Source organism: Sinohyriopsis cumingii, chromosome 12, assembly GCF_028554795.1.
Source record: "Sinohyriopsis cumingii isolate HCF-2022 chromosome 12, ASM2855479v2, whole genome shotgun sequence".
NCBI classification, from domain to species: domain Eukaryota; kingdom Metazoa; phylum Mollusca; class Bivalvia; order Unionida; family Unionidae; genus Sinohyriopsis; species Sinohyriopsis cumingii.
The window spans coordinates 93,359,800-93,387,406 of NC_142972.1; the positions used below are offsets into that span (position 1 = coordinate 93,359,800).

The 27,607-nt window shown below is 33.6% G+C and overlaps 1 protein-coding gene across 1 annotated transcript in view; it reads left to right on the plus strand.

Annotated features, from left to right (window-relative positions):
- The window catches only part of LOC149786997 (uncharacterized), a 61,445-nt gene that overhangs the window by 23,086 nt on the left and 10,752 nt on the right, over positions 1-27,607 (plus strand). Inside the window, exons 4-10 of the mRNA XM_089976014.1 lie at positions 651-684; positions 1,500-1,581; positions 11,929-12,060; positions 21,464-21,596; positions 23,700-23,849; positions 24,532-24,728; positions 25,512-25,626. Coding sequence (XP_089832140.1) covers positions 651-684; positions 1,500-1,581; positions 11,929-12,060; positions 21,464-21,596; positions 23,700-23,849; positions 24,532-24,728; positions 25,512-25,626 — 843 coding nt within the window. The remainder of the gene's footprint in view (positions 1-650; positions 685-1,499; positions 1,582-11,928; positions 12,061-21,463; positions 21,597-23,699; positions 23,850-24,531; positions 24,729-25,511; positions 25,627-27,607) is intronic.

The window sequence follows — 27,607 nt, forward strand, 5'->3', positions numbered from 1 at the left end:
AAGTGAGTTGGTAATTATTCGGCATTGTCTTAATTATACACCCCAAAAACGATAAGAAGTAAAGGTGTCATTGAAGAGTTAGAAATTTCAGTTATTGACACATTGTTTATTTAAGAGAATAACATTAAAATAATTGGAAATGTAAAAACATAGTGATACTGACGCAGAATATATAAATGTATTTTAAAGATACCGTCGGCTGAAAGAATATCATAGGTGGAACATGATGATAAGAGGCCCCGAGGAGAAAACAAAAAATTGTTAACATAACATTGTTCTGAGTATATATTAAAAATTGCAATACCTGATCCAATCATTTAGCAAAACATTAACCGATCCTTCGCAAAATGTGACACAATCGTTTCCAAAACTTGATAAATCTTTTGCAAACTCTAGAGAATGCCTAGCAAAACATTTTACGATCACATGAAACACTTGATAACAATCATTTGTAAAACGTGATAATAGTTTTTTTTTATTTACGATCTCATACAAACATTTAAACAATAATAAAACCTTTTTGATCTGTAGTGTATGAGTATAAGTTGGAAATCATGCAAATTTTAACATAGAACACTTTTGTGTCCAAATGGTTTCGCTAAATATAAGGATTCGAATCTATGACCAATTGTTTGATTTTATTTTTCTAGGGCCTCCTCTGAATGATATCAACAAGATTTCAAGGTATGGATAGGAATGGTAATTAAGTGTTATAATCGTCCAAAATTTAACATAACTAGGAACAAACTTATATGTATATATATATATATATATATATATATATATATATTTATTTATTTGGAACTTTTTATTAACATTCATGGCCCGAAACATCTCTTTTTATATTGTTTATATGACAACGAAGTGTATGTATATATATATATATATATATATATATATATATATATATACATATATACACGATATATATATAGATGTATATACATATTGTATATAGTAAAAGGTAAATTACACTAAATTTCATCACAATCATTGAAATTTATTTGCTAGAAAATCTGTTTGAGTATCACAGAAAAAGGGCATAAATTAATAAACAATATTTTATAGTGGCTGTAGAGGAGAAACATAGACTATTAGTGTTTTTACAAAGTAGTTGAACTTTAACCATATGTTTGTTACATGCAGTCAACTATATAAAATGAGGTGTTCCTGACATTAAATGTTAATCAGATGTTTCCAATATATGATTTTTAAAGCAAACATATTGCGACAACTCCAGATTTTATCATTAATCATTATAACATAACCCTTGTCAACAAAGTCAAACATGTCTTTAATGAATAAAGCTGCTGTAATTTTCATAATGTATTTGTATTAGGTTTTATAAATACAATCAGATTGCAACTACCTTTAATTGATCGTAATTGTAGTTTGGTCAATGAGTTTTTTTCCTGTAATAACATGGAGAAAACCTCTCTAATATGCACATCTGTGAACCATCTGCAACATAATGTGACTGTTATAATCGCGTTTTTCAGGACTTTGCACGAGGATGTTGATCTTAGGGCTGCAAAAGAGAAGAAAAAATTAAACAAATATGTTGTGTTCGACAGAGAAAGGGTAAGATTGTTGCTCGATTCCAGCTTCCAAATCGTCATGCTCAATATGAGATTATTTTTCTGCAAGTCATTTGTAGGTAACTAGAAATATTGATCTGATCAAGTGTTGTCATCAATAGTATTGATATAAATGAAACCTTTTGTTCAAATTCTCTGAAAGTGTGAATCTCGAGAATCACTGCTATTGTCCACTGATATCATACAACAGTTTAGTGGAGTGTTGACTTCCCACCAGTGACACGGTGTCATTTGATGTTGAAAGAACCTTTATGATGAGGTACCACCCAGAAACATAAATATGGGGTTTTAGCTGAAGATATCTAACACTTTTTTGTTGCTTGTCAGATGGTAAAATATGGCCATCGCGTTGGTTGTCTTAAAGATCTTGATATTGGTATTTAGCAACAAAGGGCTTTGAGTAATAATATTTCTAATGATGTTTAGTTGGTCCTTATGATGAAGGGAATCTTGAATGTTAACAAAATACTTCCAATTCTCCTACTTAAAGCCTCTTGGCAAAATGACAATGATTATATGCTTCTCCACCCCAGTCAGTGCCCATTCTGTGGGCGCCAGACTCTTTTTCCTCCAGCCGTTCATCAACCTCTGTTTTCAAATTCTTTTTTTTTTATTAAACACTCCTTTCATTTCCCCACTTCATGATGGAGACCACATACTATTCTACCAAGGTAGATATGTTACAAATGGAGCCTTGACTGTCGTAGGACTCTGTGATTTTAAACTAAGTGACACTAAGTAACAAAGCCAGCAAAGTTTGTTAAACTTAACAAGTAATTTAATTTGTATCTTAAAAACTGAAACTTTAGGATGAACTGACATTATTCTGAATTAAATACTAAATGATTGTAAAAGGTATATTACCCAATATATTAGTCTGCACCATTTCCACAATTCGGTTGTCTGCTTCCATCGAGATGGCTGTGTACCTGGATGATATACTGCAATAATATATCGTACATTCTGTTATAGATTAAATTATACACCACCTTATCTCTTCCTCTGCAGATTAAGATGGATAGTCTGTTAGGTAATGATAAATCAGATGATTTATGCCATGAAGTTTACTCAGCTCCCTGAAAGCTCAGTCTGATTGGAGAGACCCGTTGTCTAGGCAACCTTAGATTGCGCTCTTTGCAGGTGACCAGTTTCGTACAGTACTTCTCACTCAGTGTCTGTTCCAAGGTATCACTAGTGTTACGTATATTTGATTTAATATATATATATATATATATATATATATATATATATATATATATATATATATATATATATATATTATTTGTCAGTTTTTATTCTACTATAGGCTATTACAATGTAATTGTATTCACTATAGATGGTACTTTTTCAGGAAATGGTTTGACCTTGACTGTTAGTTTATAAACAACAGGTGTTGACCTACATTCTGACCTGTGTCTAAGTTTGTAGCAACTGTTGTGAACAGCTGTATCTTTGTTTTAAAATGATTGGTTGTTATCAATATCGTGATGAAACTACGTGGGTTAAGAAGTAAACATTTTTTTAATTTATTGTGGGAATAAAATGATTGGTCTAGTCAAGGCCATATTCTGTGTATGTAATATAATCAAGATCACATGACTCTTGTTGATGTTTTAAAAAACCCATATAACTCAATGTAAAAATAGCAAATTTTGGTATAAGTTGGGCAGTTAAAGTGCTATGTTGTGCTGTTTAGAGTTATTTTAAATTACTTGTTTGGAATTATTTTTGATAACTTGGATTCAAAAATAATTGATTATGTTATTGTGTCTGAACTATTCTGAAAAGTACTCACACAGGTAAAGACATTGCTTACAAAGAAATATATATAGATATATTACTCACTACAGCATACGTCATCGTCATTCATCTTGGATTTTATATCAAGATTTGAATTTGGAATTATTAGAACATTTATTACTAGGACATTTGCTATTTAATTCGTGGATTATTGGTAAATTAATTTTGGATTTGACTCTTCAAACCGTAAGTCTTCCCTTTTGTCATTGTTTTACAGAATTTTCAAGGAAAATAAATTTATTAAATTTTAAAAAGATTGTTGTTTTCATTCTTTTTGTGTTACTGTTTATTCGAGCCTAAATACGTAGCATAGAAATCTGGGCGCTCGTCCTTGGATATTTGAATTTTGTCTAAAATATTTTAGAAAAGTTTGTTTTTTTAAATTTTAGTTTCCCTTGTGTTTGAAATCTTTAGTTAGATTGAAAAGCTTTTTATACAATGGCATCAAAAGTGGAAATCTTTCTGTCAAATCCTACCCAAAAACAAGTAGAACTTTCAAAAAAGATGATTTGATTCTACTTGACAGGAAATATGACCTTTCTGAAGTAAAGGCTTCCTTAACGAAACAGGAATAAGAAATATTTTGGTTCAAAATTTAGTGAAAAAGATTGTTTTGGATAAAAGTGCTTTGGTTTCAGTCAGTACGTCTGTATCAGTCTCATACACAAAAATGAAAGGATTAAAATTAAAATACAAGATGGAGTGGAGTTGAGGAAGGTGGAACTTCAGAAACAAGAAAGAGAAAAACCAATGCAAACGCAGTTACAGTTGGAGAAAGAAAAAGAACAAATGAAATTACAAGCAGTATAAAAAGAAAAAGAAAGACAAATGAAAGGAAAACAAATGCATTTGCAAGCAGAAGAAAACGAGAAAGAAAGACAAATATAAGAAAAACAAATGCATTTGCAAGCACTCGAAAAAGAGAAAGAAAGACAAATGCAGTTACAAAAAGAACAAATACAAATGGTAGAAAGAGAGAAAGAGAGGGAATATAAATGTAAAATGAAAGAACTGGAACTGGCAAGTGAAAAACACATTCATACTTCAAATTCAAATTTGAATTTTGATCTTGCAAAGTATATTAGGTTAGTGCCCCCTTTCGGAGAAAGAGAAGAAGACGATTATTTTATTCGTTTTGAAAAAGTTGCTGAAAATTTGAAATGGCCAAGGGAGCATTGGACTCAGCTATTACAATGTGTACTCACTGGTAAGGCTATGGATATTTATAATTCGCTGTCAGTTCACCAAAGTGGTGACTATGATTTGGTTAAAGAATGCATCCTAAGGGGTTATGAGCTAGTCCCTAAAGTTTATCGGCAAAAATTAAGAAACTATAGAAAAAAGAGCTGGACAAACTCATGTCGAATTTGCTAGAGAAAAAGAGCAATTATTTGATAGATGGTGCTTAGCCAAGAAAGTTGAGCGAGATTATGAAAGTCTCAAACAACTTTTATTACTTGAAGATTTCAAAAACTGAGTCCACAGTGACATTAAGTCTTATTTTGATGAACACCAGATTGAAACCTTGGAAAATGCTGCTCGTGCTGCTGATGAGTATTCTTTAACTCATAAAGTTCCTTTTTGTAAATAAGACTTTTACTCAACAGTCTTTTGACAGAAAAGTATTTCAGCCTAATACAAGTCCTTCTAAAACTCAAACTTGCACAACCAATAAAAATCAAACTTCGGAGAAGCTTGATTCAAGATCCTTGCCTCTTCCTACGTGTACCTATTGCAATAAAAAGGACACATTATTTCTGATTGCAACAAATTGAAAATTAGGCATCATAATCAAGACAGACCTATTCCAAATGCTCTTATTTCTATGAAGTCTCGGTCATGGTCATGTATTGAAAGCAATACATTTGCTGGCTCTAACAAACCCCAGTCTGATTTGACTATGGAGAACTATGAACCATTCATATCGAAGGGTTCTTTATCTCTCTTGGGTGATTCGGCCAGTAATATCTCTATTACACTTTTACGGGATACAGGAGCTTCTCAAAGTCTTTTATTGTCGGGTACTCTGCCTTTTTTTGAGAAGTCTTCTTTTAATGAGAGTGTTCTTATTCAGGGAGTAGAGTGCGGCTTTGTTGATGTTCCTCTCCATTGTGCAAATTTGTCATTAGACTTAGTTTCAGGACCTGTGACAGTCGGAATGGTCTCTGTTTTACCCGTTGAGGTCATTGATTTATTAGTAGGCAACGACATAGCTGGAGACAAGGTTGTGGTTAATCCACTTGTAACTGACAAGCCTTGTTTGGATCAGAAAGTCGATCCAATTGAAAAAGAATTTCCTGATGTATTTACAGCTTGTGCAGTTACCAGAGCTATGGCAAAGAAAGCTATTGAGAATGATGTTGATAAGGGCAATATTCGTTTAGCTGACACATGTATTGGTCAGGCTTTTGATGAGGTCAATTTTATTCCTTGTTTGGATCAGTTAGAAAGTATTGGTCACAGTGATCCTCTTTTAACAACTCATTCTCTTTATTCTAATCAGGGTGACAAACGACAATCACTTGTTGTCGAACAGCAAAATGATTCTGAGATCTCCTGTTTGTTTTAGAAGGCCTTTAGTGAAACTGAAGCTAGTGAAGTTCATGTCTGTTATTTCATAAAAAATGGAATTTGTATGAGAAAATGGAGACCTCCCGAGGTACCTGCTGATGACGAATGGTCAGTGAACTATTAAATTGTAGTTCCGAAACCTTACAGACAGGAAATACTTAGTCTGGTCCATGAAACTCCACTGGCTGGTCTTTTATAATCAATAAAGCTTATCACAAGATCTTATCTCACTTCACTTGGCTGAAAATGGAAAGTGATGTTTCCAGATACTGTAGATCCTGTAATACCTATCAAATGGTAGGAAAACCAAATCAGAAAATTCCCAAGGCTCAGCGACAACCTATTCATGCCTTTAACGAACCATTCAGTAGAATTATGGTAGATTGTGTTGGTCCCTTTCCTAAGACCAAGTCAGGTAACCAATATATGTTGACCATTATGTGTGCATCAGCAAGGTCTCCAGAAGCAACTCCCTTAAGGAATACACAATCTAAAACAATAGTAAAAGCTTTGATAAAGCTTTGTTTTTTACTCAGTTTGACCTTCCCAAGTCCGTACAGTCTGATCAAGGCTCAAATTTCATGTCTGGAATTTTCCAGCAAGTTACGTATGAATTAGGCATTCAACAATTTAAATATTTTGCCTATCACCCTGAGAGCCAAGTGCATTAGAAAGATTCTGTCAGACTTTAAAAAATATGATTCGATCATATTGTTTTGAGGCGGGCAAAGATTAGGATGAAGGCATTAATTTACTATTGTTTGCTGTTAGGGAATCGGTTAAAGAATCTTTAGGTTTCAATCCTTTTGATCTGGCTTTTGGACACACTGTGCGCTGACCGTTGAAGTTATTGAAAGAAAAACTTCTTTCTAATGAAGTTTCTGAGATTAATTTTGTTGATTATGTTTTTTATTTGAAATACAAGTTGTCAAAGGCTTGTGATATCGCAAGAGCAGATCTGCACTCTACTCTATCAAAAATGAAGTTAAAATTTGACAAAATCTCGAAGGAAATGAGATTTCAACCTGGTGATAGAGTCCTGGCTCTTTTGCCAATACCACAAAATCCTCTTCAGGCAAAGTATTATGGTCCCTACACAGTTGAAAAGAAATAAATGATTTAAATTACATCATAAATACTCCTGGGAGGCGTAAACAAAACAACTCTCTCACATTAACATGCTAAAAGGGTATACTGAAGTTAAACATGCTATTAATGTCGCAGAATAGAAACCGAGTTGGTTTTGGACCAAATGAATAATACAAACACAATGTGTGAAAGATGGAAATATATGAAATTAATTAATAAAGAAAAAATATATGATGTATAAATACAATGATTCTCTCACGCTCTCAACATACGATTGACTCAATCACTCAATACAAACAATAACACATTGAAAATAAACAAAAAATATGAATTCAGTATGAAATACAGATCGAAGATACTTCATGGACTGCAGATACGTTTAAATAATATTATGTACTATGAGAGAGATTCACATAATCTCACGTATGGTACTACGAATAGGATTCAAATACTGTCAAGGTATTCAAATAATGTTATGCATTATGAGTTGTACATGTCCCACTGAGTGAAGATTTAAGTGAATAAATACCATCAGATTCTACTGACAATGGAGTGACAAATCTTCGGAATTCAGAAATTATGAAAGATCTGGACCAGAAACTTTCACATTTGCAAGAACATGATAGAAATGAACTTAAACAGTTATTATTTGAATATGAACACTTATTTGCAGATGTTTCTACAAGAACAAACAAAATTTTCCATGTCGGTGAAATTGTATATTTCAAACCTGTCAAACAACACGCGTACCAGATGAACCCTCTCAAACAGGAATATTTGAGAAAGGGAATTCAATATTTGCTGGAGAATGATTTTTATAGAGCCCAGTAAAAGTGACTGGAGTTCACCATGCATACTTGTTCCAGAACCAAATAAAACGTTCCCTATGTGTACTGATTATAGGAAGGGGAATAGAGTGACAAAAACAGATTCGGTCCCATTACCAAAGATTGATGACTGTATTGATAAGATGGGGAATGCCAAGTATGTTACCAAATGTACCTTCTGAAAGGATTTTTGCAGATTCCGCTAACGGAAAGAGCAAAGGAAATTTAGGCATTCGTGACTCCAGATGGACTTTACCATTATAAAGTAATTCCGTTTGGGATGAAAGGTTTGCCAAGTACATTTCAACGCCTCATGAATATGACCACCTCTGGTCTAGACAATTGTGATTACATCGATGATGACATCATCTACAACGACACCTGGAAAGAACATTTAGCAACGATTTAGAAATTCTTTGACAGACTCACAGACGCATGTCTGACAATTAATTTATCTAAAAGTGAGTCCTGCCATACTAATGTTATATTTCTGAGACACATCGTGGGACATGGACAAGTTAAACCTATCGATGCTAAGGTCAATGATATCTTTGAATTTCCCGTGCGTGTTAATAAAAAGCAACTGATGAGATTTTGGGGTATGTCTGGATACTATCGTAAATTTTGTTCCAATTTTTTTAGCATTGCTGAACCCCTGACAAATTTATTGAGCAAGAAAAACAAATTCCTTTGGAGTGAAGAATGTGAGGAAGCCTTTGACAAGTTGAAAGCCATACTTAAAAGTGTGCCAGTTTTTACAGCTCAAAATTTTAAATTTCATCCAATCATTTCAACTGTTTGTTGATGCAAGTGATGTTGGGGTTGGAGCAGTTTGATTCAAGAAGATGAAAGTGGTATTGATCATCCAGTGTGCTATTTTTTCAAGAAATTAAATGAGCACAAAAGGAATTATTCAACAATCGAGAAGGAATGTTTGGCTTTAATATTGGCATTACAACAGTTCTAGGTTTACCTTAGTTCACCTCGTTCCTCGATTGTTGCATTTAGTGACCACAAACCCCTTACTTTCATCGGCAAGATGAAAAATAAAAATCAAAGACTACTTAGATAGAGTTTGTTGTTACGGGAATATAAACTTGACATTAGGCACATCAAGGGGAAAGATAATTTAATAGCAGATGCACTTTCTCGTGTATAGAAATATATTATTGTTTTGTAATTCATAAGAGTACTTCTTATGTTAAAACTCTTCTATTAATCTATGTTAAATAAAGCTTTATCATATAAATTTTTCTTTTTATGGGGGAAGGTGTAACGTATATCTGATTTAATATATATATAATTTGTCATTTTTTATTCTACTATAGGCTATTATAATGTAGATTTATTCACTATAGATGATACTTTTTTCAGGAAATGGTTTGACCTTGACTGTTAGTTTATAAACAACAGGTGTTGACCTAAATTCTGACCTGGTGTCTAAGTTTGTAGCAACTGTTGTAAACAGCTGTATCTTCGTTTTAAAATGATTGATTGTTATCAATATCATGATAAAACTATGTGGGTTAAGAAGCAAACATTTTTTTTTATATTTATTTTGGGAAAAATGATTGGTCTAGTCAAGGCCATATTCTATGTCTGTGATATAAACATGATCACATGACCCTTGTTGATGTTTTAAAAAGCATTTATAACCCAATGTAAAAATAGTAATTTTTAGTATAAGTTGGGCAGTTAAAGTGTTATGTTGTGCTGTTTAGAGTTATTTTAAATTACTTCTTTGGAATTATTTTGGATAATTTGGATTCAGAAAGGATTAATTATTTTATTGTGTCTGAAATATTCTGAAAAGTGCTTACACAGGTAAAGACATTGCTTACAAAGAAATATATATATACATATTACTCACTATAGCATACGTCATCGTCATCCATCTTGGATTTTACATCAAGATTCCAATTTGGATTTATTAGAACATATATTACTAGGACATTTGCTATTTAATTCGTGGATTGTTCGTAAATTAATTTTGGATTTGACTCTTGAAACAGTAAGTTCTCCTTTTTTATTACAGAATTTTCAAGGAAAATACATTATTTATTAAATTTTAAAAAGCTTGTTGTTTTCACTCTTTGTGTGTTACTCTTTATTCGAGCCTAAACACGTAACACAAGATTATGACATTAACAAATATCCACCATTTCCTGTGTCAGTCGTCAAATCAGGAAGGTTTAGCTACTTGACTTCCTTTAGGAGGATACCCTTGTGGAATCTAACTTACAAAGATGCCAGTTTATCAGGATGTGGTACACTTTTTGCTGTCATCATCACCTTTGATCATTAAATATTCTAGCTCATACAACAGTAAAATGTATTGAAATAATTAAGCGTCTTGGATATGTATTACGATTAGGTTATTGCCGTGACATTTTCATGTGATATATTTTTTTCTATCATTATACATGTTTTTATATTTGTATGACAAGAACAATGAAATAATAAGACACATGCGGATAATACCACACAGAATGCCTTAAATTTGTTGAACATTTAAGATTTGACAATCTTGCGCATCATTATTCATTTCACCAATACGCTGAGGCCAGATTAATTAGAATCAATTATCCAACTTCCGCTGTTAATAACGGAACCTTAATTTGAGCTTTAAACTACAGCCCGCCTAGTAAGATGGCTTCGTGTTAGAAACGCAGCTTTCCCATGCTGAAATTGACATCGTCTTGTGATGCTAGTTTTATAACGGTATTTACAATGGTCACAATTCGTAGAACATCCGCTCAAGCTAATGCTTTATTAATGCTTTATTATTTATCTTTCTAAAGGGTTATATTATTTGAAACCGGTTTATCTTTTGATGAAAGAAGAAATTAAAAACAAAATATGTATCCGTTAGAAACAAACATAAACTAAATGACCAGTCCAGTGGAGAATACATGCAGTTAGAACTGAATTAAACTAAGAAGCTGTCTACATTTATGTTCAGCGTCGTGGCTGGGTCATTACTGTTCAAGGACTAAACACGTGGTTTGCATCAAAGTGTAAATTCAATTTTATGTTGTTCATTTTGTGATATGTATGTATGTTTTAAATAAGGCGGTTGTCGCCGGGAATTTAAATGTACACACCTCTGATGATTACTGTTCATGCTTAAACAGTAGCACAACTTTGCACTGTCTAAGAATAGATCAACAAGGTATCTTCGAGAATGTGCATAAGTTTATTATGATTTCTTTGAATAAAGTAAAAGCATAATCATTTGCAAACAGTGTTAATCAGCCTTTTGTAAATGTAAACGTCCGGCAGTATTAGTACAGTTGTCGAGGCATTGCAACCATGTTAATAGTATCTAAAATGTGATTTGACGTGATATCCATTACATAGTCTTCACTATATCTAGGAAATGTTTATCATCATCTGATGACGATGTAGATAAATTGGCAAATATCCCTCTCTCTCTATCTATCTCTCTCTCTATCTCTCTCTCTGTCAATCTCTCACTCTCGCTCTGTCTCTCGCTCTCTCTCTCCTATCCCCCTTATCTCTGTTTCAAAACAGTACGCTTTCATGCATCATACACATTAAGCCACGTCCATTTGTTGGAGACCACGTGCCGCGGCTATTCCATCAGGACGCGATGAGATGGATGAGGTTTTATTTTCTTAATCCTTGCCTTGCGTGGGGTCCAGAACATACACCTGAGCAGTCTTGTGTTGATAATATCAACAGAGTCCACATTGGTGTATTAGTTATATCGTTATTTTGTAAGGGTCACATTAATGTCAAGGGTTGCACAACATTATGAAATAAACATTTCAACATGATATAAGAGTAGGCATATTTTTTTCCAGTTAACTAATCTTTTTTATGTAATGGAAAATGTTTGGAAATTTGGTGATTGAAATAGTTGGGCAGATTTTACCTGTAACCATTTGCAGTCTATAAGCACCTTCAAACCAATCTTCAAAGAGTCACTCCGTGTTATATAACATTATTTTCCATTATTAATTCGATTGTTTATAAATTAAAGCTGTAAACATATTAATTTCACAGTTATGTCTTTTAAGGTTTGCCTAGAAAATGATGAGTACATAGAAGGAAGAGATTATACGATAGAAAAGCACGTAGGACGAGGTTCTTATGGTAGAGTCGTATTGACAGAAGACACCAAACTAAAGAAGAAAAATGCTCGGAAAAATGTAAGCATTAGCAAAGTGGTTTTCAGTCGGAAAGGTTTCTAAACTTGTCGTAGACCAGTAGGTCTCATATATCCATAACCTCTTGGCATAAGTTCATTGTATCAGCAGTGCTCTGAGAGAACAGAGAGGAATCTTATATACACATTCATTCCTAAGCATAGTTGTAAATGAAAATGGTGCTTCCGCACAGCACATAGTATGCAGTTGCCACAATGAAACTCTTCTTATCTTTACTGAATAGATGGGCTTATGAAAGTGGAATTTTCCATATTCTTTTTATGTTGTTTAGAAAGTAATCAGATATCCAAAATAGAAAGTACGGATGCCATCTTGAAAATATTATCTTGCACTGTTTCATGTTTATGTTTATTTATAAGGGTTTACATCCTAAAACGTTTTGCAATGTTTCATAATAACATATTTAGGAATTTGCTTTAATGTTCATCATAACACAAGTGTAGTACTAACTTGCTGTTAAAACCAGATATTTAATTACATACCAAAATCACTTTTGTATATATCTGAATATTTACGTCATCTTGAAAGTATGTTATTGCTGAATGGGTGCCAAGATCAACACAAGCTTTTCACGAAAGTCATATTATGATGTCTAGTTGATCGTAAATTAAACTTGTGCTAATTTAGACCTCTGATATCACAACAACTGTATCAGCCTTAAAATTCATGTTACGGCTATTCTTTATGAACTGAGAGTAATTATGACATGGGACATTCACTGGCAGACCTTGGAAATGAAATTAGTTGAGAAAAGAACTACAGCATGACACCTGGGTCGCCATCTTGAAATTTTTTAAATCAATTCTTCTCCTGAGCAGTGTTAAAGAAAAGCTAATATTAGTAGACGTGACAACCAAAAGTACATTGGAGGATGGAAGGCTGTGATGCGAATGCGCAGTTAGAAAACGGTATTACATTTATACTGTACATAACCGGCAAAATACCAACTAGTATAACCGTTAAATTAAAATAAATATCATAAACAGTGACAAAATTCTCTAAATCATTAATTTTAAAATATAGGTTTTAACACTTTTATGACATACCATACTATCCGAAATAATGCAGTCTGAATAAAGGCTGTCTGCAATATTGTATAAGTTTTATAATTAAGGCGAATTGAAAACGTCCGTGCTGTGATACTTTCATTAGAACAAACAAATTAGACATTATTATTAATGTTATTATTATTATTATTGTTATTATTATTATTATTATTTTACAGAAGTAACAATAAACACATGATATGACTGTAGAATCAAAGTAATAATCGTAATACATACGAAAATAACAAAATCCAGATGAATCGGGAGTATCAATTCAAATAGAAATAGTATTGCAAATATGTTGCTAATATTACTAAAATAAATTTGAGGTAACTAAATATAAGCAAATATTGAAATAAAGGAAAAATTGCATTGATTATAAGTTCTATGTTTATCAGATATTTGCAATTATAGTTAGGAATTATTAGTATTACATGTACACCAAAAATGACAACTATACTACTACTATTACTACTACTGCTATTTCTAATGCCAAATACATTCTTTCTAAATATGAATATTTTGGCGTGCTAATTAATGTCAGCTAAATTTAAACGAAACATATTTATATGGTTATAACTCCTCTGTTTGTACAGTTTGAATTGTTTAGGATATATTATCAAAATTATATGTTACGAGTCTATGCTCTTAAAATAAGGAACATAAAATAGTGAAATACAACAAGCTTTGTAATATTTAACAAAATATTTATTTTCATAGAATGCAAAGTGAAAATGAGAACACATAACTAACGGTATTTCGAATTATACCGCATAATAATATATAAATTACACACACAAATCCTAATAACATACAGTTCTGAATTAAACTCAGTACCTGTCCTGAAGAGATCCAAAACTGAAGTCGATTACGTGTCTGTTTTAGCTCATTGAGCGATGATGTGTCACAGTCTTTTGTTGAATCACATTAATATAATTCCAAGTTTGCATTCAGTATAAATTCCAGTGTAAGAATTGTACCAGAGCACGTTTGTAATCCCAGAGAAAATAAGAACTTGAATTCAATAATTTGAAGAAAATAAAATTCAGTACAAACTGGTCACTGCATGATATAACTTGAAACTGCTATACGTTAAAGCACGAATGACCAAATCCTCAAAATCAAAGGATTATATAGGTCTCTGCTTGACACCAGGTCACAATGAACATTTTCTCAACAACCCCCACCCCCAAAAACCCATTACCAAATGGAAAATAACCCTATACGATGATCTTGATGTTTAAAATATCAAACCGTAACCAATATAAGTTCACTTAGGAAGGTCCATATCCCTGAACCAAATCAACACATTTACTCCTTCTATTCATAAACATCCTGATATAAAGCCCACAAACATGGAGAATAACTTAGTTATGTAATAGTTGTTTGCATAAAATGAAATACAAAAATTTAATCAGGTCAAGCACAAATGAACTCAGTTTTGGACAGGGTCAAGTCCAGCATACAATGTTGCATTACAACAGCATGTAATGAAATAAAATGTTGAGAAACTAACAAACAATTAAATTAAATATACATAACATATACAAATCTATGATCTGCTTATATCGCATATTGATGATCTAGCGAATGACTTGTTAATAGTTTAGATAAGTTTGTTTCTGTATCTTTATATCTCTTTATCTTAACTATATTCGTTAGAATGGTAGATATCTTGCATGGTTTAGCCAATATAGATTCACATCACAATTATATTATAACTGGATATTCACTACTAATTTAGTGTTTAACAGCTGTGGTGACGTTTTCCATGGAAAGGCCAACAGGGACATGGATGAATGTCCATTAATAAAAGGTTGTAGACGTATTTGTTACTTGTCTTAAGTTCAAACATTTTGCTCGGGGCGGGGGTGGGGTGAGGCATATATGGTGATGATCATTAGTCTTCCTCCAAAAAGGAACTTGTAGCTGTGCCAGAAATATTGACTGATCAGCATCATCAGTTATCAAGGTGGTTATGTTAAGATCATTCTAATTAGACAGAAATTCCAACAAGATTTCATCATAGCTGAAGAACAGGCTGGTTTCAGAACCGGACGTACACAATATAACAGATCTTACAACTTAAAATGATCTGGAAAAATCGTTTGCAGCATCGACTTGACCTTGACTTCATTGACTTTACAAATGTTTTTCACATGGTAATGCATGCAGCCTCGTGGACTACCATGTAGATATACAACATAAACGTAAAGCTAATCAGCATCGTATATAACCTATATTACAATGCCACTAGCGCACTAGCGTAGTCCTCAGCGATGATTGTACAGGAGATTTGATCAGAACCACATGGCTTAGTAGGAAATGAACAAGACCTGCAATCCGTAGCACATGACAAAGAACCCAATAAGAATCCAAACTGAAATAAGAATGACTTGACAGGAGTTCGGAAAATCGACAGACTTAAAGTACCTAGGTGCTGTCTCCTATGGCTAGGCTGAAGCGCAATTGGAAGGACCGTAACATGGCGTCTTGGTCCAAGATCAAGCTTATGAGCTCCCTTGTCATGTCCATATTCCTGTATGCATATGAGACATGTATCCTGACAGCAGTACTAGAGAAAAAATCCACGCGAGAGAAAAGAAAGGTAGTGGAAGCCCACACAACTAGCGGAGAAGAACTAATGCATGGAAACCATAAGTTTGTTTCCTTCGCACTTCACAACTCAACTGTTTGCATAGTGCATATTTCTAAGCTTTTCCTAGTTGGAAGCATTGCATGCATGAGTTGTATGCTTAGAGCGGGTGTATTAGTTCTACTAACAGAATAAAAAGCCCCAAACGCAACAACATAACCTTTTGGTCACGGCATCTGTAGCTGCCGTTGGATGGGATAACATCGTGCTGCAACTTTATCCGCCAAGTCAGATTTAGATCGTCCAGATAATACTCAGGAATACCTTCATATCTGTAGGCTCAGTTTTATGATATATAGATTGATGACTAAACGTTTTGCTGGCAATTAGGAAATCCTGAGATGGCCGGACATATATGCACCAATGAGAAAAAAATATCATTGGTATTTTAATGAAGACAGAGGTTTTATGATAACTTCTTTCATGTATCTCGAAAACGTATCATCAACATTGATACCCATTTACTTCGTTGACCACCAGACCTACCATTTGAGCCTTTAAGTCTTCGTGAGAAAGTTTTCTGGCCAGCAGGTCTACTTTATAAGATAACAGAATGCCTGTTAGCCTGAAATTTACGCATTCAAAATCGGATTATGAATTTAATCTTCAATGAACTAAATGTGATCCATTATATTCAGAGCTTGCTAATATGAGAAAACAATATATATTTCCACATTCCTGTTAAAGATGGAATATGGTTAAACATATATTTAACATGGTTTAGTAGAGATGTAACGCTAATAGCTTTCTCTGGTTTTATCGGGTTTGCATCAGTAGAACCCTGTTACTGGACATGTTGGTAGTGTTGGTTGTAATGGTTGTTGTGGAATAGGCACGAAAACTCATGGTGCTATTTTCACCAGCAAGGAAGTCACAGGTTATTTATTCATTAGTATCTCCAACAGTCTAGTAACATATTTTGCCACAGTAGAATATATATTTCTAGGATCCATTTGAACAGACTAACTCATGTTTATTATTGAAACGATCGAGCAGCCAATGCCCTGGAGGGGCCCTATATAGACTAATCTAAATATCATTTTTGATTGTTTCTCCTCATCAACTACTTATCAACTTTGAGGTTTACGATGTTTCTAACGCAATTGCTAGGATACGACGTAGGACAGTGAGATTTGCGAATATCTCCTTTAGTCCAGAAATTGTTACCATTGACCAGTTTTGACTAAAAAGTTACAGACATTAGCACTGTAACCAGTGTGGCCACACCAGATTGGCTCGGAGAAGACACGACATTGTCCCACCATATTGGATAGGGTGAGCTTCTATAGACTTGATTGTGCCATTAGCAAACGATACACCCAAGTCACCTGTCATAGTGTAAACATGTTTGTTTACAAAATTTATGCTAGCTGTTGCAGTTGCACAGGCAAAATTTGTATGCATTTATCTCACAAGGAGATGGTTGGTTCAAAATAAAAATGGTGCCGGTCTTACGTATTATATAGAAAGTGATATCTACATAGGGTTTTCATCAAAAGAATAATGGTAGTTGACCAATGGGTGACTGAACTGGGGGTGAATGTTCAAGGATAAATGACAGGGAGTAATTGTCCTATAGCCCCAAATGGAATGGTATACTAGTGCTACATATCCCATATGGCTGGCATATTGAAACTAGACTTTCACCAAAAACGTATCATAATATAAATTGTGCGCATATGATATACAATATGGTCACCATATGAGTCAGCTTGCAAATTTTGTTATTGTTATTAATACTAACTGGAAAGTCATTTTGATATACGGATTGTCACCTGAATCAGATTTCTGATACTGCCTTGTTAGTAAAAAAATAATAAGCTGATGCTCTGGTTACAATCGGACACATAGTTTATATCTGAAGACTTCTTATGGTGTCACATCGTTCTGCAAGGAAAACATGGAGATTCAGACTGAATGTATGCATCCTTTTGTCCATGTAGAAGATAGTATGTATGTCTTTCTCAAGTGCATGACTCATACACCTTGTGAGTTTCGCTAACAGACTTGTGGAACCTATTTAGTGAGAATCAAACAAACAACATGACTAACACATCATCCGTCGTGCTGTCACCACATCCCCTTAATAGACAGTCATATTGAAGAAGGGTTTTCACTAACGGATTTCCAATAGTGTCTAATTTGTTCTAGAGGTAAACGGAGTCAATCTGAGATGCAATATCTCCACCACAGCAGCGAATTCGAAGCTTTGGTAATACATGATGAAGTGAAGTAATCGCTTCAACACATATAAAGTTAAAAGGACGATTTTTATATCTTGAATTTCTTTATAGCTGAGTAGGGCAGATCATCCATCCACTTTTTCATCACTACAAAGGTTTGTCAGCTACAGAATGTTTTCACATCAACTGCAGACCATTTCTATATAAGGCTGAACAAACACATGTATTTTCTGTATTTTCAGCCCTAGAACAGATGACATCGTTTGAGGGTTAATTCAGTCTGATATGGAATCATCTTTAATATATCACGTTCTAGCCTTTAAAAGTATCTCTCATATTCAATACAGAATCAGGATATTATGTCCTGTTGGTAGTCGATCCCAGGGAATTGCCACTGAATATACATGATCAGACACGTGAAATGGACACATGAAATATAGTCCCTGCTACACACTAATCCAAATGTTCTCAACTTTACCATTAGCTTATATCAGATGACCAGATAGCAAAGAGTTTTGTTTGAGCAAGCTTGTCGTATTCATTTCTAGGTCAATAGGCAATCAACTCAAATGGTTATGCCAATTGAATAATGTTCTGTATTCCATATCACAAGTATTAATAATGTCATAATTTATTCTCTGTCTTTAAGAGATAAACATGCTCAGTATCCACCATTAAAGGCGCTATGACAGCCTTCTCTAATATTCTAAAGCCCCTATGTGCTTCCCTATTGATGTAGGCACAAGACTGTCACTTGCGAAGTACTCCAAAAATACCTAGATATGTTTTTCTCATTATATACTGCCGACATGGAGCCTTGTATGCACTCCTTGTACATTACGTATGTATGCTTAAGTGCCCCTTTCTTTCTAAACGTTACTTTTAAAGCAATCTTACTTTTTTCAGTTAGATTGGCGAGGGCGAGTAAATGCATGGATTATTTTATTGTTGGTTCATTTTGGTTATGATATACTTTATGTAATTTGCCATGGCTATGGAGCAGTACACTCGACAGCTCCTGATTCTTTGAATTGAAATTTCCAGTTTTGGTTGCATCTGTTTTTTTCGGCGACGAAGATAAGCTCCTTTTTCTAATTAAAATATACGGTTCTCTTTGGCTGAATCAAGGAAAATAGGAGGCCAAACAGTCCTTTTATCCTTCACAAAGGTTCTTTGACATACCAGCTGTAACGGTTTCAAAGTGGATAATTTCGCCTATTAGATTGCGTATCATTATATCCCTGAATGAAAGCTTCAATGCGTTCCATGGTGCAGGCGTTGATGAATTATGTCCAGCTGTGCCAGCCGTCAAATTGGCAAGTATCCAACTAATGTGCATCATTGTATCCTATTATCCTACATCAGCAACAAGCAGGTTTACATTCATGGTTTATATCTAGGACATTAACGTTCCTCTGGGGTGTTAACCACAACAACGGAATAATAGTATATAATGTAATGCTATAATGTAATGGGTGTGGGGGTATTTATGTGATACTCATGTACTGCTATTGTAGCTTGATTTTCTTTTTCTATCCCTTTGTTGATGTTACTCATTGTTGCTGCAACTAAAAGTGATAACAAATAAAAGAATGTGGACAGGGTGGATTCATGTTTTATTTTTCTTGGTTTCTTTGTAATCGACACATCGAGCTACAAATTGTACGAGGAGATATTCATCATTGGTTGGACACAAGTGTCAGGCAAAGAGATAGCAGCTAAAATATTTCAGTCTATTATCATGTCACGTAACATTTTTACTTTGTGATTATTTCCCAATCAATGATGCACTCGTGGACATACAGCTCTTTGATAAAATTAATTATTTCTTACTGTTTTAGTAGCATTTGGTGCATGTATAATTCACACATATACTAGTTGCAGCTATTAGCGGGCACCTAGAATGTATTATCGTCTAATGGCTGTTATGAGTCACACCATAAATAACAAGTGCAAATGTCTTGCACTTTAACCACGTTCTGTGCACATGCATGCATGGAAACGGTTTTTTTTGTGCATTTGCTATTCAGCCACGTTGCATTCAAGATGTGGTATTTGGTTGTGGTGAAACAATTATTGTTTACATATATATATATTGCAGAGGAAATCACAAAATTAAATTAGTCCGTTGGTGGAAGTAAAAGGCCACCAACGTTGTGATTGAGAGGGGACATCTGAGGCAAGGCACAGCGAAAACTCTATTGAATATTCAAGAAAAATCTTGTAAGAGATAGTCAGGAGCCGTGAAACTCTAGTTGTTTCAGGAAATAGGGTGTGTTGTTGACCTCATGTTGCAGATACTGGAAGTCTATTCCCATATATTATATGCATTCTGTTGATGGAAGGCTGTAACTGGAAACATCCTAGCCTATGTATTATGTGCCGACCTAATTCATATTGTTTATCTCGGCACCAATTGCAATTATTGGCTGACATTGTTTAATGTCAATATATGCATGGATAGCTTTATTCGCTTTATGTGCGTTGTGAGAATTTACGAGACATTGCACTTCATAGACAACACTTGTCAAGTCTCTGAACATTACGCCATTCAGCTACAAGTGCATGTTATAACACGTTCGCCTTGTTCATTTGCCACTCAGCCATGTCTTGTTCAAGCCGTATAATTAGTCAATCATTCTGAGTCCTGCAACTTTACTTCGAACCGTATGAAAATTATATAAATAATAATAATTTTATTTGCCAGCCCAGCCGAACCCAACACACCACACCACCGTTTACTTATTGTATATTTAGCACAAATGTAGATTTGACTAATTTGAAGGACAATGTAAAAGGGTACATTTCCATATTACATGTGACGGAGAAATATCCTTCCTCGCCTATTTGATATGCAACAGAACGAAGGCATCATTCCTACATCTTTTTAGGCCATTCTTCTATATGCAGTGACGTGACCCACTTCCCTTATGCAGAACTAAGCAAGTCTATTTTCATAGCCTCCCGTTATGCCATTAGCCTCGCACAGGAATGGTAAATGCAGCAATGCAATAATAATGAGTAATGGCTCATGTTGAAGATTTTTATTGCTTCTTTAGTCTACTATTCTCATCACTAAATGGAGGAGAAAATATTCACCAAAAATAAACACAAGCGTCAGGAAATTAAAAATCAGTTAAAAATTGGCAGAGAAGAATTACAAAACAGGAATTAGTTTCACTTCCCATTCTTTCACACATCTAGACCTAATGTAATTTAAACCAAACAAAGAAGAAGCGAACACGTCCCCCCCCCCCACAAAAAAAGAAACAAAAAAGGAATACAAAACACTAGAGACAAAGCGACCAAAGAAGAAATTTTACTAGTCCGAAGAACATTGCAATAATGTATATGTATGTATATATGCTATGGATAAAAATTCACTGTATACCGTTAAAATATTTGTATTTATGCATCATATAGGCCCGTAGATGATGCATTTCACATATAAGTTACTTATGCGTATATTAAAATCTTTGAAAATATCATTTGCAATTCAGATAAAGAGTTCGAAATTCAGAGAGGATGAGTTAAAGGCTATGGAGGCTCTGCAAGACAGAGCGATCTCTCCAGCGCTTTATGCTTTCGTGCCAACTAAAACTGAACGCCATATATTCATGGAGTTTGTCGCTGGTAAGTTGGCAATGGAAAGATTGTTGATTTTAATGTAATATGCAGATAAATGATTAAGTATCTTACATAACATTCATGCTTAACGAATATTGCATGAATTTTGCAGACATTCAGAAACTGTATTAATACCTTTACACAAATTAAGTACTGAAATGAAAAGATAACAAATAACGATAAAATAGGGTAATATCAAATGCTGTGAATACGTATGACATAATGTGTATTTTATTGGCCGTGTATTGTACGGATGCATTCTCTAGCGCGTATATAGTAAGTTACAAAATATAATCAGCACCCGACGTATATATTTCCATCCAAATTATTATCAGTATTAATCTGATTACAAATGCAGTAATATAGAGTGGTAATTGGTAACATCTTTGTTTAGGTGTGTGGATATGATTTGGGGATTTAACGCAGATATCTGCTATTTGTTTTTCACCCTCATCAACTAGTCAACCGTAGGTTATGATGAAGAGTTTTGCATTCCTTTTTAAATTTGTGCAGCATATGAAAGTGATAAAATTAAAAATTGCTATTCTCTCTCCCACTCCACATCCATTCCCATCTTCATATTTTTTTTTTTACCGCATCCAAGTCAGTTTCAGATGTCGCCTTGATCCATTGCAAAGTCAAGCTTCGGTATTTAAAAATATTTATTTAGTTTATTTAGTTTCACCAAATATATTAAATTAACTTTACTATTAAGACTCCTAGCTGCAAAGAGTGTAATAACATCACTGAAATTCGTATGCCTTTCGTCTAAAAAAAACCCAACAATGATAATATGAAATTGCCCATTGTCCTCTTGTGACCATCAGAATCGCCTATATGATATGCAACATGTATCAGTTTTACTTATATTAATAATTCCATCCATATGCGCACACTGGAATGACGTCCAGTATCCCAAACTCTAAGTCGGAAGAATTAATGTAGTAAGTATCTGTTAGCTATCTGATTTCTTCGCAATTTCCCAAATTCGTTTGGAGTAGATTTTACATCATCAATGACTAGTTTGATTTGCACATGTTCAAGAAGCATGAACATCGTCTCCAGTGTTGATCTTTAAATGGGAACAAGTTTGTGATCATTTCAAAAGATATTAGACAAAATATTTAGGTATGCATTATTTGAACTAAATGATTCCCGCAGCTTGGAGTCTGTTTTGCACCCAATATGGTCACCATTATGCTGTACATTTCCTAAGACCTTATAGCGATGCATTTAAAACATTTAGTTTTTTTCTTAATGATACATTTTCCAAACACTGTAAGTTGCCATCTATGCTTACCCGCTATATTTGACCCATAATTGGCAAATATGATCATTTGAAGTATTCAGAAAAAAAGGAAGGTCAATAAAAAAAATCCTTGAAATTATCGATTTGTACAAAATTAGATCGCCTCACATACTATATCTTTCATTCACCTACCCTTGAATCTACTATTTATTTTTGCGCATTGTATATATTACATGAAAAATACTTACTTGCGCGTAAACACAGAAATACTGCATGATCTAATTTGAGAGAATCGAAACCGCTGTGCATGCAAAACTTATTTTCAGGACTCTCAGTAATTCCAGTTTCATGTGTTTAAGGACTGAGATGCTTCTTATCGAATATTTGAACCTTTCTCTTGTTGAAATAATACTACATATTGCAAGCTATTCTTATTTGCCTCGTTTTGTCTTCGTGTATGCCATTATCTTTTTGTATAATGACCGGATTGCTAAATGTAGCGTTCACTTAATTTAGCTGTTAAAGAAGACCGATTTTAAAATTAGTGTAGGGTCAATATTGTCCCAAAGAAAGTTAGAACTAAGAAAATATTCTACCGAGATGTTAAAGTTTAAGAATAGTTGATGAGATATCTTTTATACTTAAGTTTGCTTATGCCGGAAGTTTGTATTTATGTTGATGCCACAGTTATGTTCCTTCTTTTTCGTTTTCATGTTCACTGATTTTAGGAATGTGCATTAGGCTTTAAGATGAGAGGTAAGAAATAAAATACGAATATTCACTATAATGGATCCATAATTCTTAAATAAGTTAAACTGTTGCACAGTCTTTAAGTAACATGCTATTATTTCTATTTTCAGGAATCACACTACATGAATTTATTAAAACCATAAAAGAGCAGAAAGAATTTTCAAAGTGCTCTAGACAGATTGCTTTGCAGATTGGCCCTGACTTGTTTGAAATGATATTGAAAGTTCATAACGAAGGATGGATACACCGAGATCTAAGTGGTATGCTATATATAGAGGTTATATTTTTATTGAAACTAATTCAATTTCGTAAATAATCAAGGAACTCTAGATTTTAGTAGTTATCGTTACTATTTTCAATTAACTATATACACAAAAGTATAAAACTACGTTATATCCGATAACAGATTTTGGAAATGCGAGAATTTAGAAGTTTTAATCGATTCTGCAAATTTTGTACAAATTGACTCCCGATAATAAAAATAGATGTAATGTCATTCTTGAGAGTATCGTGATTCCTTATATTTGTATTTTATTCTGAGAAAAATTAAGACAATAAGAGATACAGTCTTAAAAACTGCATCTATTATTAAAGACCAACTTTGGTATTATTTAAGTACCCTATGTATTGTTGTTCATTATACAAATGCAAACTGGAAACTATTTGATGAGAATTTAAATATGCAGTCTATTTTATCAGATACATAATGTGGCATACAATCTTTGCAAGAGCAGAGGATAGGGACAGGAGAGTCAGATATGATGGTGGTAAAGTTAATATTTGGCTAAGAAATAAAGACCGAAATTAGAAATTGGAATAAACATATTGTCCATTAAATACATACTCAACAATATTAAGGGAAAATAGTTTGTATGATATTTATTTTATATCAAAAGCAAGTTATGGCATTAATTTTGAAAACATTAACTATCTTTATTTCAGCAAGAAATATCATTGTACAGCATGGGAAGCTAAGTTGCAGATTGATTGATTTTGGAATGGCACAGAGAGAATCCAAATTTAGCAACTATTGTAAAGATTGGTATAAAATGTTGAGCCATTTTATTCATTTATACTCTTGTTGTATGGTGGAGGTTTACAGGCCGGATACCTCTTCTTGGATGCACAAGTTAAAGAATGTAAGTTGATACTTCGCTACTGTTTGTTCATGAATTTTGCGTCCTTGTTTATTCCTACGAAACATGGCTTACTCATGGATCATTTTGGGATAGATTAATATTTTTCTTGTCTCCAGTAACAATTTTTAAAAAAAAATTCGGAATATGTTCATTTTTGATTCGTTTCTTATCTTGATATACAGTTTGAGAATGTAACTGTACTTTTGGTTTTCATTTTTAAAATATATGATTTGTACCGTACCTTGGTTTGCCTTTTATTACAATTCATTCTGTAATATGTAAATTCCAATTATTAATGTACGGTGTAGCACGACTGCAAACGAAATCAAGTTTTAACAATATGTATTTCATTAAACAAGATATAACATTATAACTTGTCTCTGACTGGTAAATATGTTACGATTACAAGCAATACTGTTTGTAAATAGCAATCATTAACATCTAAAGTCACAATAGTGGTCTGGTGACAATTTCGCATGTACGATTGCAACTCGTTGAGATCAAGGATGAAGGAAAATAGCCGTGCAAGCTGTGACAAATGATTATCAGATAGGGTTTTGTGTAAACAATACTAGTAAGAATGCAAGGGAGTAAATTCCAGCACAATATTTCCCATTGAATTAAAAAGAAGGACTGCATATTTTGTAAAATATAATTTAGTTTCTAAATACACCCCTTTTTACAATACACATTATAGGGCATATTCGTATCTATGCAAAAGTATCCAAAGGCAAATTCGATATACATTATTAATTCCTTCTCAAAATATTTTGTTCTGCCCAGTTACCTGAGAATGTTAAAGGGCAGCTGGTTCCTCTCATCAACCAAGCATTGGCAGTGCAAAGCCTTGCTGATATGTACGAGTTTAGACGGCAGCTACAGAAGGAGTCTGCAACAGGTGAGGAGGAATAAACAAATATCCAAATATATGTTTAAGTGTTTGGTAATAAATCTGGCAATTTAGCTGTGGACCATGATATAAATTACATCAGAAAAGTCAAAAGCTTTGCTGCTGTCGACAGACTTGCAAGGTGTAACGTTGGCTTGTATCTGGAATATGTTAGATAGGCTTGGTTTAGTAAACTTGTGCGTTTCCTTGACAACTGATTCTAACACGTGTTTGAAATTTTACTATCTGTATACTTACATTATCTGGCTTATACAATTATCTATCCAAGATTCCTGTACTAGATGGTGAATCACGGGTTGCATAAATGATATTCCTCAATGAAAAATGTGTACATTTTAGCAAGATTTATACTGAATTACTAAAAAATAAGTACGTTAAGTTTGAATGATTTGTAAAGTTCATTAACCGCCAGCTAACCCGATATCAAGCGGGGACATGGCGTGGCCTTTCCAGCAATTTCAGTTTATTCTTAACAATCAATGAACCATTTTCAACCAGATATGGCGCATATTATTCTGGCGTAAGGATATATTAATTCCGTACAAATGATACCAATCGGCTATTAAATGCTGACACAGTTAATAAAATAAAGATTAAATGACTTCTCACAAAACGATGAGTAGAAATTGTCCAAATTTGTCTGTTATTGCTATTATTAGAAAAATCTTCACAAAAAATATGACATACAAAAAGATATTAAACATAATACAAATGATATTACTCCACCATCAACCCGGCATTAAAGACAATATAAAACATTGAAATAACTTCTCTAAAACTACAGTAGTATTTGTCAGCAATCTTGCATATTGACTTACGTTGCTGATTATTAAATGTGTCTACTCTTAGCTAAAAATAGAAGAAAATATTTAAAGACTTTTAAAAAACCATACAGGTATGATTTAACCAGAAGAATCCTATAAAGAATGTATGATACATTTTTGCAGATGATAATAAATTACATTTGGGGGACTAGTGGACTTTAGCTACCTGTCCTAAGTAGCTGTTCCATAGAATTGTACCAAATTTAAACGAAACTTCTTTGCCGCTCAATTTGGCACACATTATACTGATTAATCAGTATGACTGACGATGCTGGAAAAGAAGAAAGAAAAGTCTTTATATGAAGTATTGTAAAAACAATCAGCAGAATATTATTAGATTGCATGTAAAGCATCCTGGCATCCACTCTGCTTACAAGATACTGATTGGCATTTTAATATGGCTACAGTTACAGTTATACAACCTTTTAAATATGAGAAGACATCAAACTAACCCAGATTTTTGGCCAACTGCCTTTGCAGTTACCTTTCAGGTAGATGGCAGATTGCTACTAAAATAGCTACTAAAGTTATAATAAATAATGTGGTAAATATCAGGTAGACCAGATTGTCACGACAGGGGAATTACAATATCCCAGACTCTAAGATAAGCATGTTTATATGAATAAGATCTGAATGTGTAGACGACACTTACAGAAAAATATATCATACTGTTTACGAAAATTAATAACCCAAGTCATGTACAGAATGAACGTGATTTTGGACAAGGTCAATTGCAAAGTACAAATATACGTAACACACAGTCATCAAGATAAGCCAGCAAATGATGCAAATAAAATATACATAAGGATATCATTGAATTAGGATCATAACTCATTGATTGACAATATTCTTCGGTCATCGAACGTTGAAATAATTGATTTCAAGCAAACGTTTTTAAACGGGAAAATGCTAGTTTGTGCAGCAATGTGTTTCACAGTATGTGTTGTACTTGAAGCTACCTAGGAATATGGTCCTTCAGACAGTTATAAGGAACTTCTTGACATATGCCCTTCAGAGGTTCGGATGATACATTTATAAATGTTAGTAGTGAGTTAATATTAAATAAAGGTAGCAAATGGAAAGTTAAATATCCATCTAAATTCCATGTTTTCAGAAATAAGCTGGGCACACTTCGGCCTATTTTC